The sequence below is a fragment of the Tripterygium wilfordii genome, chromosome 11 (assembly GCF_013401445.1).
Source record: "Tripterygium wilfordii isolate XIE 37 chromosome 11, ASM1340144v1, whole genome shotgun sequence".
Taxonomy (NCBI): domain Eukaryota; kingdom Viridiplantae; phylum Streptophyta; class Magnoliopsida; order Celastrales; family Celastraceae; genus Tripterygium; species Tripterygium wilfordii.
In genome coordinates, this window is record NC_052242.1 from 2217820 (window position 1) to 2231258 (window position 13439).

General features: G+C 33.4%; 1 protein-coding gene and 1 pseudogene across 1 annotated transcript; both read left to right on the plus strand.

Annotated features, from left to right (window-relative positions):
- The first annotated feature begins 3027 nt into the window (after window positions 1–3027).
- Window positions 3028–6350, plus strand: LOC120009518 (lysosomal Pro-X carboxypeptidase-like). The gene is made up of 10 exons (XM_038860139.1): window positions 3028–3411; window positions 3514–3700; window positions 3786–3919; window positions 4020–4132; window positions 4240–4406; window positions 4589–4659; window positions 4918–5070; window positions 5713–5792; window positions 6035–6084; window positions 6223–6350. The coding sequence occupies exons 1-10, from the start codon at window positions 3028–3030 to the stop codon at window positions 6348–6350; spliced, it is 1467 nt and encodes a 488-aa protein (XP_038716067.1).
- Window positions 6351–10244: 3894 nt separating this feature from the next.
- On the plus strand, window positions 10245–12595 carry LOC120009804 (annotated as a pseudogene).
- The last annotated feature ends 844 nt before the right edge of the window (window positions 12596–13439 follow it).

Sequence of the window (13439 nt, forward strand, 5' to 3'; positions counted from 1 at the left end):
TCCTTCTACTCCTCGCTCTCAACTTACACAAGAAGCAATAAGGCCCACCATTATTCTTCTAATGGAAGGCTACTGTTCAGAAATTGGAAATTGTGGTAGGCTTGCCCAATACTTCTCCTGTCTCAGTCTGGGACCTAGAAGAATGGGAAAAGCTTGTTGGGCTACTTACCTTTCACTTGGTGGCCCAGTATGAAGTATGGGTTACGGACCAAAACCAGTGGGCCCAAATGTCCGGTGATCCACAAAGTACCATTCTTCTGGCCTGGGTCTACTTGGCTTGCACATTGTGGCCCAGTATGGAGTATGGTTTGAGCTCGAGAAGCAAGTGGGCCCAAATGTCAGGTGATCCACATAGTACCATTCTTATGGGCCTACTTAGAGCACAAGGTGGCCCAATATGAAGTATGGGTTGAGGTCAAAAAGCATGTTGCAAATATGGTGGTTGAAATGTTAGTAGTGTTTGATTGTACTTTTATTGATAGTATTTATGATGTTAAAATTATTGTGACAAATTATGTGCAGGGGTATTATGCTTTTAACTTGTAACATATTGAAATAAATAATAAAATAATTTAATAAATTGAAAATAAAACTTAGATATATTTTGAGGTTAAAATATCACCATTAATTTATATGGTTCACCATAAGCATTTTTAAATTTTTATAGAGAGAGAAAATATTGTAGTCTTTTGAACAATTACAAAAATGTAAGGGTATTAAGGGAATTCCACTTTTAAAGCAAGGTTAAAAATGAAAATATGATACAAAATTATAGTCTTTTGGACAATTGCACAAAGTGCCATAAAATAGTTCAGCAATTGCCTAGGAATTAGGGCCAGCAAATTATTGTTCGGAGCAGAACACACCCGAAGTATGGGTTACGGCCCAAAATGACATAAAATTCCATCTGGCCCTTATATACTTCTCTGGACTGGCCGTGATTACTTTAGGTTGGGGTGTGGGCCTGATGGGCTAGATCAGACTTCATCTTTTCGTTGTCTCACATGCAGGAAAACTCAAGCTAATATTCTCTCACTTAAAACTTTGTTATATGAATTTTGAAATAAGTAAATCCTATATAATAAATTACTCAATAATTCTCTATACGACAACAATTGCTACCGAAAACTCCAAGCAAAGCATAGTAGACAAAGAGTTTGATTTACAACTTCCCGTTTACGTTTAATACAATGCAATATAAAACAAAGGAACGGCCTAAATTTTGTCCCTATATATTAAGACAAAAAAAATTCAAGTTAAAATATTAATAATTCTCATTTGCATTGGACCCTAATAAAAGGTCAAAAACATGTGAAGTTTCTGTAGCGACATCTCCCAAGGAAGTCACCCTATATATAAATATGATAAGTAATATTTGTCACATGTCTTCTTATTTCAACCACGAACATTAATTTTTACAACAAAGAATGTTTAATTTGAAAATTTAGGGCTGTCTTCTATGTAAATTACTATATAATTAAGGGTATCAAAAATGCTCGTTCAAGATAAAAGGAGCACTCGGAAATCTATTAAATTTGAGAAACACGCATAACATGCTAATTAAGTTAATAAATCAAATATTTAATTACATTAACAAGGCACTTAAAATGCGCCGTTCGGCAAGGCACTCTCCAAAGTTGAAAAACAATAATTTTTATTTACATGGGCACTTAAAACATGAGGAAACATGAATTATTTATAGTGACATTCCCTAAGAAAACCACCGTTTATATAGACAAATATTATTGATACAGCTTCAACCAGTCCATCAAACACGTTCATAATTATTAAATATAATTTACAAAATACCTCGACTATGAAATGCTCATCGCATTCATATGAATGGATTCCATTTCTGTTTTCACTTTTTTTCTTCACATTTGCTTCTGCGAGACCGTTCATCCTAACAAAACCGAAAGGAAGACACTGTACAACTCGTGGAATTTCGTCAAAGACCCTTCCCGATGGTTTCAAAACGTTTAAATATTTCCAAACACTTGATCACTTCAACTACAAGCCAGAAAGTTATCAAAAATTTCAACAGAGATTTGTGATTAATCAAAAGTATTGGGATGGTGCAGATGGTACAACTAGGGCGCGATTATTGCACTTCTCGGTCATGAAGACTCGTTAGATGCAAGAATTGGACCTTGTTCTTGGAATTTCTGTCTTAATTTCTCTTGGACCTTGTTCTTAGAATTTTGTTGCTTTGGTACTCCATAATCACTAGTTGTTGTTTTACAGCTCCGGAATCAATTTTCTTCTTGTCATGTTTAATTCAATGTATTATTTGTCTTAATTCTCTTGGACCTTGTTCTTGGAATTTTGTTCATGTACGTGGTACTCCATATATAATCACTAGTTGTCGTTTTTTCACATCTCCGGAATCAATTTTTCCATGGAATTTTTTTGATGTTGTACTCATTAATCACTAGTAATTAGTTGTTGTTTTTTACATCTCCAGAATCAATTGTTTTCAAGTTTACAACAATTTATTTTTTATTATTGTCTTTCTCTTGGACATTTTTCTTGGAATTTTGAAATATTCATATCAATTATTATCGTATATACAATGCAAATAAATCTTCCCCGTCTATTCATTCTCTTGTTCCTACGGGGTTGGATCCAAATCCAAACCCATCACAACAAACCTAAGGAAGTGTCCGTCCTTATAATTATTAAGTACTTATGTGTATAATCTTCCACATCTCCCATTGAATTTGAGAAATACACTTAATAGGCTAATTAAGATAACAGATTAAATACTTAATTACGTTAGCAAGTATACATTATTTGAAAAAAATCCAAGGAAATAATTCCAAAGAGAATCATTGTTTGTTCGGCATTACTGTCCAAGGTGACAAATAATAATTTTATTTACATGAGCATTTAAAACATGAATTTTGTATAGTGGCATTCCCTAAGAAAACCACCTTTTATAAAGACAAACATTATTGATACAGCTTCAACCGGCATCCATCAAACCTTCTCATAATTATTAAATATATATTGTAAAATACCTCGACTATGAAATACTCATCGCATTCATATCAATGGATTCCATTGCTGTTTTCATTGTTTTTCTTCACATTTGTTTCTGCGACCCCGTTCATCCTAACAAAACTGAAAGGAAGACACTATACAAATCGTGGAATTTCATCAAAGAGCCTTCCAGATGATTTTAAAACGTTTAAATATTCCCAAACACTTGATCACTTCAACTACAAGCCAGAAAGTTATCAAAAATTTCAACAGAGATTTGTGATTAATCAAAAGTATTGGGACGGTGCAGATGGTACAACCAGTGCACCCATTTTTGCACTTCTCGGTCATGAAGACTCGTTAGATGCAAGTATTGGGTTATTGACTGATCAAGCTATCAAGTTTAAAGCTCTTCTAGTCTACATAGAGGTAAGGCACCACTGCAATTTCAACATCGATCTGTTAATAATTGAGTTGTTTCAAATTTTAACTATTAGTCTAAAAATATTTTCTTTTGAAATCGACGATTAGCATCGATATTATGGGGAATCAATCCCATTTGGGTCAGCTGAAAAAGCTTTCAAAGACGCAACCACGCTTGGATACTTAAACTCTGCACAGGCTTTAGCAGACTATGCAGAAATTCTCATCCACGTAAAAGAAGAGTTTGAAGCTCAGAAATCTCCTATAATTGTCATTGGATTATCATATGGTGGAAGTAAGTTAATAGTACTTGGTTTTTGTTCTCTATGGATCTTTTCATTTTAACAAAAGTTTAAGCTTAGTTTGTGTTGAGCTTGCAGTGCTTGCTTCATGGTTTCGATTGAAATATCCACATATTGCAGTTGGAGCTCTAGCCTCCTCAGCTCCAATTCTTTTCTTTGAGGATATAACGCCACAAAACGCATTCGCTTTGGTGGTATCCAATGACTTCAAAGTAATTAGATACATATATATATTCAACAACTTTGATATAATGTTTCGAATTTCTTAATTTTACTGGAATTAAATAAAACTAATTTTCATGGTATGTGCAGGGAGTTAGCGAAAATTGTTATGATACTATAAAACGATCTTGGTCTATAATTGATGAAATTGCTTCTGCCCAACATGGGCTACGACTTCTTAGTACGAGATTCAAGACTTGCAAGTAATTACATGAATTACTTAGCTACTAATTACTTATTTCGCATGACTTACATAAATACAATTAGATATAATTTAGTTGAGATTTCCTTTTTAATCATTGTTAAATAGGGACCTGAAAGATTCTTCTGAACTCAAGAAATACTTGGAAGCAATATACACAATTGCCGCTCAATCTAGCCGCTCACTTGTACAAAAAATATGTCAAATAATTGATCAAGCTCCTACAGATGATTCTATTCTTGACAAAATAATGGCAGTTGTCGTCGCTATAGCAGGTGATATATGCAGAAATTTTTTAATATTCGGACGGGAAAATCTAATTTTTGGTTATTGAATTTTGGGTCAAATTCCAACTCAATCACCCAATTTACAAATGTTTCAATATGAAAATCGAAAGATTAAATTTATTTCAAATAGATCATATATAACTGTGGTTACAACCGATATACATTTTCAGGTGATGCACCATGTTACGTTATTCCACCCGAAAGTGCTCCTGATCAGTCAGATAAGGCTTGGGAATGGCAGGTAATTAAATTAGTAATGATAGGGATCCCAGCAACTGGTATCCTATTTATCTCAACTGTTGAGTTATACGCATAACTGAGATTCCAACTATTGTCGAGATCTTTATCATTTTCGTAAGTTTAGCTATTTATAGACATATATATATATATATATAGAGAGAGAGAGAGAGAGAGAGAGAGAGAGAGAGAGGGGGGGGTTGTATTGAGTTCAATTAATCTTAATTATCAATAACTAATCTTGGTTAACTTGTGTAATAAGAAATGCACAGAGATAGTGATGCCTGGAGGACGTGGAGATGAAACCATGTTTCAACGTGCTCCTTTTAATCAGAACGATTACAACAGCCTTTGCATGCTCTTGTTTGCCATTAGACCTCGAACTCATTGGATAACTACTTACTATGGGGGTCGTGTAGGTTTTTCTTTTTCTTTTTCTTTTTCTTTTTCACTCATTTATTAAATCTAGTTGATATATATATAAGAATTCTCCTATGAGTTCGTAAAATGAATTCATAAAATGAGGTCTTAATTTGTAGGATTTACTTTTAAGGTTCAAAATATTTTTTTAAAATTTGAAAAAAAAAATATTTCTATTTGGATCCATCTTACGAACTCAACGATATATTTTTTGTTCGAAACAAAAATCAAAATGCAACCAGAAATGTAAATGAAATGTCTTTTGTTTTATATCTAACGATCTAAAATTATCATACACTTTTCATGTTGATTTTTTTTTTCAAACAAAAAAATATCGTTGGGTTCGTAAAACTAATCAAAATACAAATATATATTTTTCTAAATTTTTAAAAAATGTTTTGTACTATAAAAGTTAGGACCTCATTTCAAGAGTTCATATGAAAATTCCTATATATATATATATATTGAAACGGAAGTGGGGAGATTTGAATCTTGATTATTAAGGTGATACACACCATTCTTACCATTCCAACTAGTAGCTCGGGTGTTGGTATATACTTATTATGACTCTTCACAATTAAGTGGAACCATACATATATTAATGTAATTTATGTTTTCTTCTTTCTTTTTGACTTAGGATATAAAATTAACTCTTAAAAGATTTGCTAGCAACATTATTTTCTCTAATGGGTTAAGAGATCCTTATAGTAGCGGCGGGTAAGCACTTAATTTCATATAAAGTTTTGTTTATCAAAAATCGACAATGAAGGATGATTGATAATTTGATATAACAGTTTATTTTCAGTTGAAATTAATATAAATATTTTTTGTTTTGTAATTTTTCCACTTCATATATAAATCCACCCCATATGTTCAGTAGGCTGGGTCCTTCCCTAATCAAAACCCAAGGGTTTTTTATGTCAACTTTATCTATATATGTATGTATGTGTGCATTGTAGGGTATTGGAGGATATTTCAGAGACAATTCTTGCTGTGACGGCAGAACAGGGTAAATTAATTAAGAAAATATTGACATTTGCAAACTGAGTTGTGCATATTTTAGTTTCAAGAATACTCAAATACTCTCAAGTAGGGGGGAAAAAAAAGATGAGAAAAGATATCTTAAAGTACATTATTTACTTTGTAGGTACACATTGTGAAGATATATATCCTACTAAGAATACTGATCCAAACTGGTTGGTCACCATGAGAGAAACCGAATTCGAAATAATTCAAAAATGGATCACACAATATTATACAGATCTTCAATCTTGAGCTTTTAATATTTCTTGAGGGTATACACCATGCCAAACGCACTTTGGCAAAAATTAACCTCAAAACTAATGTTTTATTATTTCTCTACATATAGTGGAACTTTTAATTGAGCTAGTATTACTGTACGCTTGAAACATTTATTTTATATTTTATTATTCTCCTAAAGCCAGAAGAAAAACCCCTGGTTCAAGAAAACTGTTGGATACTGGTTTGTAATGTATCTACTTTGGGCACAAACAATTAAATGTGGACCCACACGTCTTTTGGGACGGCTCTGTGGTTGAATACACACAACTCCAATGTAGATGAATATAGTATATTTGCATTACAAAAACCAATATCAAGTGACTAAGAAATTGATCCCAAAAAATGTGTACATGAAATGGTGTAAGTTGGTGTTTGTGAACCAAATCCCATAGTGGAAAATCATGAACACAAAAGTGAGTTTATAATACTGAGAGTATATATATGAAATTGGACCTCAAGCACCCAAGTTCCGGGGTGTGAAATTCTTACGTGAGCTAAGGTATGGGTTGGGCCAAAACCTTACGTAGGCTTGGGTTTGGCCCGTTGATCTTTTTGGGTCAAAATTTGACCAATTTAATATCATAGTCCAATTAAACTTAAGATCATGGCCCATTTTATCAAGTCAAGTCTTCATCCATGATATTTGGGAAATCATGGAGGGCGTGGGAAGTTTAATTGGACTTGGATCCAAGGCACCCAAGTTTTGGGGTGGGAAACCCTTATATGGATTAAGGTATGGGTTGGGCCAAACTTCACGTAGGCTTGGGTTTGGCCCGTTGATTTTTTTGGGTCAACATTAGACCAACTTAAGATCATGACCCATTTTACCAAGTCAAATCTTCATCCATGATTTTTGGGAAATCATGGAGAGCATGAGGAATTTTAATTGGACTTGGGCCCAAAGCACCCAAGTTTTGGGGTGGAAAATTCTTGCATGGGCTAAAATATTGGTTGTGCCAAAACCTTACATGGGGTCGGGGTTTTGTTTGGCCCGTTATTTTTTGGGTCAACATTTGACCAAACCCCAATTCAACTTAAGATCATGGTCCAATTTACCAAGTCAAATCTTCATCCATGATTTTTGAAAAAAAATCTCAGAGAGCATGGAGAAGTTGCAATATATGCTGACAACCCTGATTTTTGGCTACTAATTTTAATTCTGGGAGGTCCATTTTTAATGGGTGATTTCGGTTGGGCAGAGGGCTAAGGGTGTGTTTGGAAATGATTTTGGTTTTTTGTTTTTAAAAACTGATTTTAAGATTAGATTTTGAAAACAATTTTAAGAAATGATGATGAAAACAAAATTTATTTGGTAGAGGATTCTGCACGGAGAAAGAGGAAAGATGAAAGAGAAAACAAGAAAGAATTTTACAAAACTTCAAATAACAGTTTTGGTTTTTTGGTTTTTGAAAATCAAAAACAATTTTCAGTTTTACAAAATAATTTTTGAAAACTCCCACCCAAACAAATTTTCAAAGCTAAAACAATTTTTGAAAACAGAAAACTGTTTTGAAAATCCTAACCAAACACACTCTAAGGTTTTCTTAGTTTTTCTTTTACTTGCTTCGAAAACCAAGCTTCTCTTTTGCAAGTGATCCTCTTACAACGACCAAGCTTCATCTCCTTCTTTTTTTGATCTTCAATTTTCGTGTGTCTCATTGAGAGAGAGTTCCTTTCATTTCTTGGTTTGATGTACGCTTTCCGTGGTACTACCATAAGTGTGGAATCGAGTAGATCTAGGAGGCGAAATTGTGTGAGCTGCTAGGACATGGAAGATAGGCAATTAATCGCTTTAAGACCAAAGGTTTAAATCTCGTCCGATTCGTGTTTTGTATGAGTTTCTTATGACTATTCGTTCATCTAAACATGTATATGTGTGAACTTTGTTAACCTGTTTATTTTCTTGGTATTAGATCAATATAGGTTATATATCTGAGCTAAAATCTCCAACAAAAACTAATGTTTCATTCACTTTACCTTTACAATATCAATATATCGAGAGAGAAAAAAAGGAGCTTGTGGCTTATAGCAGTTAATTTCCATCTAAGACCTAAAAAGTATAGGGTATTATTTAGGTCAATATTCTTTGTTAAATTGACAAATATATTGTGTTGGGGAGTTATAATTGGAGAGCGTCCGTGAGCATACTCGCATACTTAAGTTATTAGGTTTCAGGTCGATCCAGATATGTACATTTTAACTTTTTTTTATATTTGTCCGATGTATGACTTCAATCACTTGTGAATTCCCAACACGTTGAACATCTGGTTGAGGGATTGCCAATGAATTAAATTCGAAGAACAACTGGAATGGAGAGTGCATATAAAAAATCCCCAAACACAAAGTGACAGAGAAGTGCTATCCTTTTTTTCCCCACTTTACCATTTCTCTGGAATGGAGAGTGCATATAAGAAATTCATTCGCATATGCTTTTCATGAACTCAAAAAAAAATATTATTTTCAATTTTTTCCATCCTTTTCCTCTGACTTCAATACCTTCGAGTAGATGGCTCTAATGTTACTTTTTTCCTCTTAAAATTGATGTGTCATTGGATCTCATCTCTAACTTTTCTCAGTGCATTAAGAAGTAATGATATATTAATTAAGCATACATCGAAAATAATTTTAGTTTGTTGCAAAAAGGGATAGATTCATGACTTCTTTCTGAGATATCAATTGTAGATGTCAAAGATATCAATCAAATACATTGTCAATATCAATAAGATATTTCAATGAAAGATATCAACAATTGTCAAAAATATCAATAAATATGTATGATGCTGCTATAATTAAGTTCAACGTTTTAGAGAGGGGAAAAAAAAGGAACACCTTGATAAATTAATTTTTATTAATAATGTAGAAATTAATAATTTATTGATTAAATAATATCTCGAAATAATTTATAGAGGTTTAACTGTATATGAAATTTACTTTTACCCAATTACCATCATTGTTTGATTGAAACAAGATTTTTAAACGATTATTGGCCACACTCAAATTGTCTACTCCATTTTCCAGCATAGCAGTAAAGGACAAGTGTACTCCAAGAGCAATATCTTTATAGCCATGCGTTAAATTTTATCCCGTCGTTAGGTGGAAACTTTTGTGCTCGAGGCACTTGACGACAATTATGTCCTTTATAACAAATTACTCAATAATGGGCATCATAATTAATTATACGACAATTGCTACCGAAAAATCCAAGAAAATCATAGTTAGCAAATGTAAAGCAAACCTAAATTTTGGATTATCATATGGTGGAAGTAAGTAAGAATACACCATTCTCTAAAACTATCACATATTTTGTCTCTCCTTGTTTGTCTGTTTAGTATGGCAAGCTTATTTTCCAAGTTGAAAATTAATAATTATTATTTACATGGGCATTTAAAACAATAAGAAACATGAATTGACTTCATACTTAGTGGCATTTGCTAAGAAAATCATTGTATATAAAGACAAAACATTATTGATACAGCTTCAAGCAGCATCCATCAAACCTGCTCCTAAGGGCAAATGCAATGGTGAACTGGTATTGGGCCAACAAAGATGTTGTCTTTTGCTGATGTGGCTGTATTGTAAAATGTGTTTTGCTTATGTGGCTGTATTGGGATAAGTGTTTTGCTGATGTGGATGTATTGATATTTGATGTTTTGGTGTAGTTTTGTTGTGGATAATATGGAGGAATGGAATGTTGTTGGGTTGGGTGGAAAGAGAAAGTGTGTGGGAAGAAAAAGTGTATAAAAATTTGTGTTTTGCTGATGTGGCTGTATTAGAATACGTGTTTGACTTGACTTTTTGTGTAATAGAGGTGGGACCGGGCCAACAAAAATGTTGGCCCAGTAAGTTGTTTCTCATTGCATTTGCCCTAATACTTTGCAAGATACCTCAACTATATGAAATCTCTTCATCGTATTCAAATCACTGGATTCCAACATTGTTGTTTGTCCTTTTTTTTCTTTACAATTGCTTCTGCGACACCGTTCATCCTAACAAAACTGAGAGGAGAAAGACGTTGTGCAAATCGTGTAGCTTCTTCAAAGACCCTTTCAGATGGTTATTTACCAAGATATCATACCCAAACACTTGATCACTTCAACTACAAGCCAGAAAGCTATCAAACATTTCAACAGAGAGTTGTGATTAGTCAAAAGTATTGGGCCGACGATGCAAATAGCACAACTACCGCACCAATTTTTGCACTTCTCGGTGACGAAATTCGATAGATGCAAGTATTGGGTCATTGACAGATTTTGCTATGAAATTTAAAGCTCTTCAAGTTTACACAGAGGTAAGGTACCTCTACATTAATTTCAGTGTCCGTTTGAGTTATTTCTAATTAACTTTAACCATTATTTTAAAACATATTTTGTTTCCGATGATTAGGATCGATACTATGGGGAATCAGTCCCATTTAGGCCAACTGAAAAATCCTTCAAAGATGCAACCACACTTGGATATCTAAACTCCGCGTAGGCTTTAGCAGACTGCAGAAATTCTCATGCATGTAAAAAAAAGGTACCAAGCTCAGAAATCTCCTGTAATTGTCTTTGGATTATCATATGGTGGAAGTAAGTGAGTAGTAATCGTTTTGATTCTCTAGGGATTAGTTTTGTTTTCAACAAAAGTTGATCCTCAGTTTGTCTTCTTAAGCTTGCAGTGCTTACTTCATGGTTTCGGTTAAAATATCCACATATTGCACTTGGAGCTCTAGCCCCCTCAGCTCCAGTTCTATACTTTGAGGATATAACGCCACAAAACGCATTCGATTTGGTGGTATTCAATGACTTCAAAGTAATTAGATACATATATATATTCAACAACTTTGATATAATGTTTCGAATTTCTTAATTTTACTGGAATTAAATAAAACTAATTTTCATGGTATGCATGTGCATGGAGTTAGCAAAAAATGTTTCGATACTATATAACAATCTTGGTCTATAATAGATAAAATTGCTTCTGCCCCACATGGGCTACAACTTCTTAGTAAGAGATTCAAGACTTGCAAGTAATTACATGTAGTACTTAGCTACTAGTTACTTATTTCGCATGACTTACATATACAATTAGATACAATTTAGTTGAGATTTCCTTTTTAATCATTGTTATAGAGACCTGAGAGATTCTTCCGAACTCAAGAAGTACTTGGATGCAATGTACACAAATGCCGCTCAATATAGCCGCTCACTTGTACAACAAATATGTCAAATAATTGATGAAGCTCCCACAGATGATTCCATTCTTGACAAAATAATGTTAGTTGTCGTTTCTATAGAAGGTGATGATGCAACCATGCTACGTTAATCCACCAGAAAGTGCTCCTGATCAGTCAGATAATGCTTGGGAATGGCAGGTAAATCACTTAAATTATATATGGAAACTTTGAACATGCATATATATATAGTGTTATATATAGAGAGAGGGGTTGTATTGGCTTCAGTTAATCTTATCAATAATTGATGTTGGTTAATTTGTGTAAAAAGAGTACTTGCACTGAGATAGTGATACCTCGAGGAAGTGAAGATGATGAAACCATGCTTCTAGGTACTCCTTTTAATCAAAACGAATTCACCAGCTATTGCCAGAAATTGTATGCTATTAAACCTCGATTTAATTGGGTCACTACTTGATACAGCTTCAGCCAGTATCCATCAAACCTGTTCATAATTATTAAATATATTTTGCAAAATACTTCCAACTATGAAATGTTCATCGTATTCTTATCAATGGATTCCATTGATGTTTTCACTTTTTTTCTTCACAATTGTTTCTGCGACACCGTTCATCATAACAAAAATGAAAGGAAGACATCGTACAAATCGTCAAGCTTCGTGAAAGACCCTTTCAGATGATTTCGAAACGTTTTATCATTCCCAAACACTTGATCACTTCGACTACAAAGCCGTAAAGTTATCAAAAATTTGAACAGAGAGTTGTGATTAATCAAAATTATTGGGACGCCGATGCAGATGGCACAACCTGCAATGCACCAATTTTTGCACTTCTGGGCGACGAAGACTCGTTAGGTGCAAGTATTGGTTGGTTTATTGACTGATCATGCTATCAAGTTTAAAGCTCTTCTAGTGTACATATATAGAGGTAAGGCACCTTTACAATTCCAACATACGTTTTGAGTTATTTCTTATTTTAAAGAATAATTTGTTATCGATGATTAGCATCGATACTATGGGGAATCAATCCCATTTGAGTCGACTGAAGAAGCCTTCAAAGACGCAACCACACTTGGATATTTATACGTTTAGGGTTTATAATTATACGGGGAGATAGCCAATTATAATATTTTATTAAAAATAAAATTTATTTGATTTATAATATGATAATTGATTATAATTGAACTTAATGCTAACTTGATTATAATTATGTTACTAAAAGAATGAATTATATGCATATACAATTTGTTAGCACTTACAAATTTGTATTTTTATTGGTATTTTCTGGATATTTGTTTTAAAAATATATACTTTTTTTTAAAAAAGGAATTGTTCACCTGCCGGCTGCATATAGGGGACGCTTGGCAGCATTGGTGATGGTTCCACATAAATGACCGAGTCCTCACTCCTCAGTCTCTCTACACACCACCAAGGCTGTCGGCAAGGGGTAAAAAAAATCTTGTCAAACTGAATTGATCATTAAATTGATTGATTGATCGATTATTGTTAAATATATTAATGAAGACCAATCAAATAATCAAAAAAACTGATCACATTATCAATGATAGACCGATTAATTGATTAAATTTATATTAAAAAACCGACAGTGAATACCACTGGACACCAATTTCTAACACCAAAACTCTTGTGCTCAATTTAATGATTTTATTTGTTCTCCAAAAAAATCAATGATTTTATTTTGTTCTCTTACACAGGTACATGGGGCTTAATTTTCTTCCACACAATTTCCAAGACCAGCCGTTTCGATGAGCCCAGAATAAGGTTCAAACTTCGAAGTCAATACTGCCAGCTGAGCTGGGCACCACGCCTGAGTCCTGACTAGATGTAAAATCCATATTTGTTCATTCGTTTCTCTCTCAATGTTCAAATG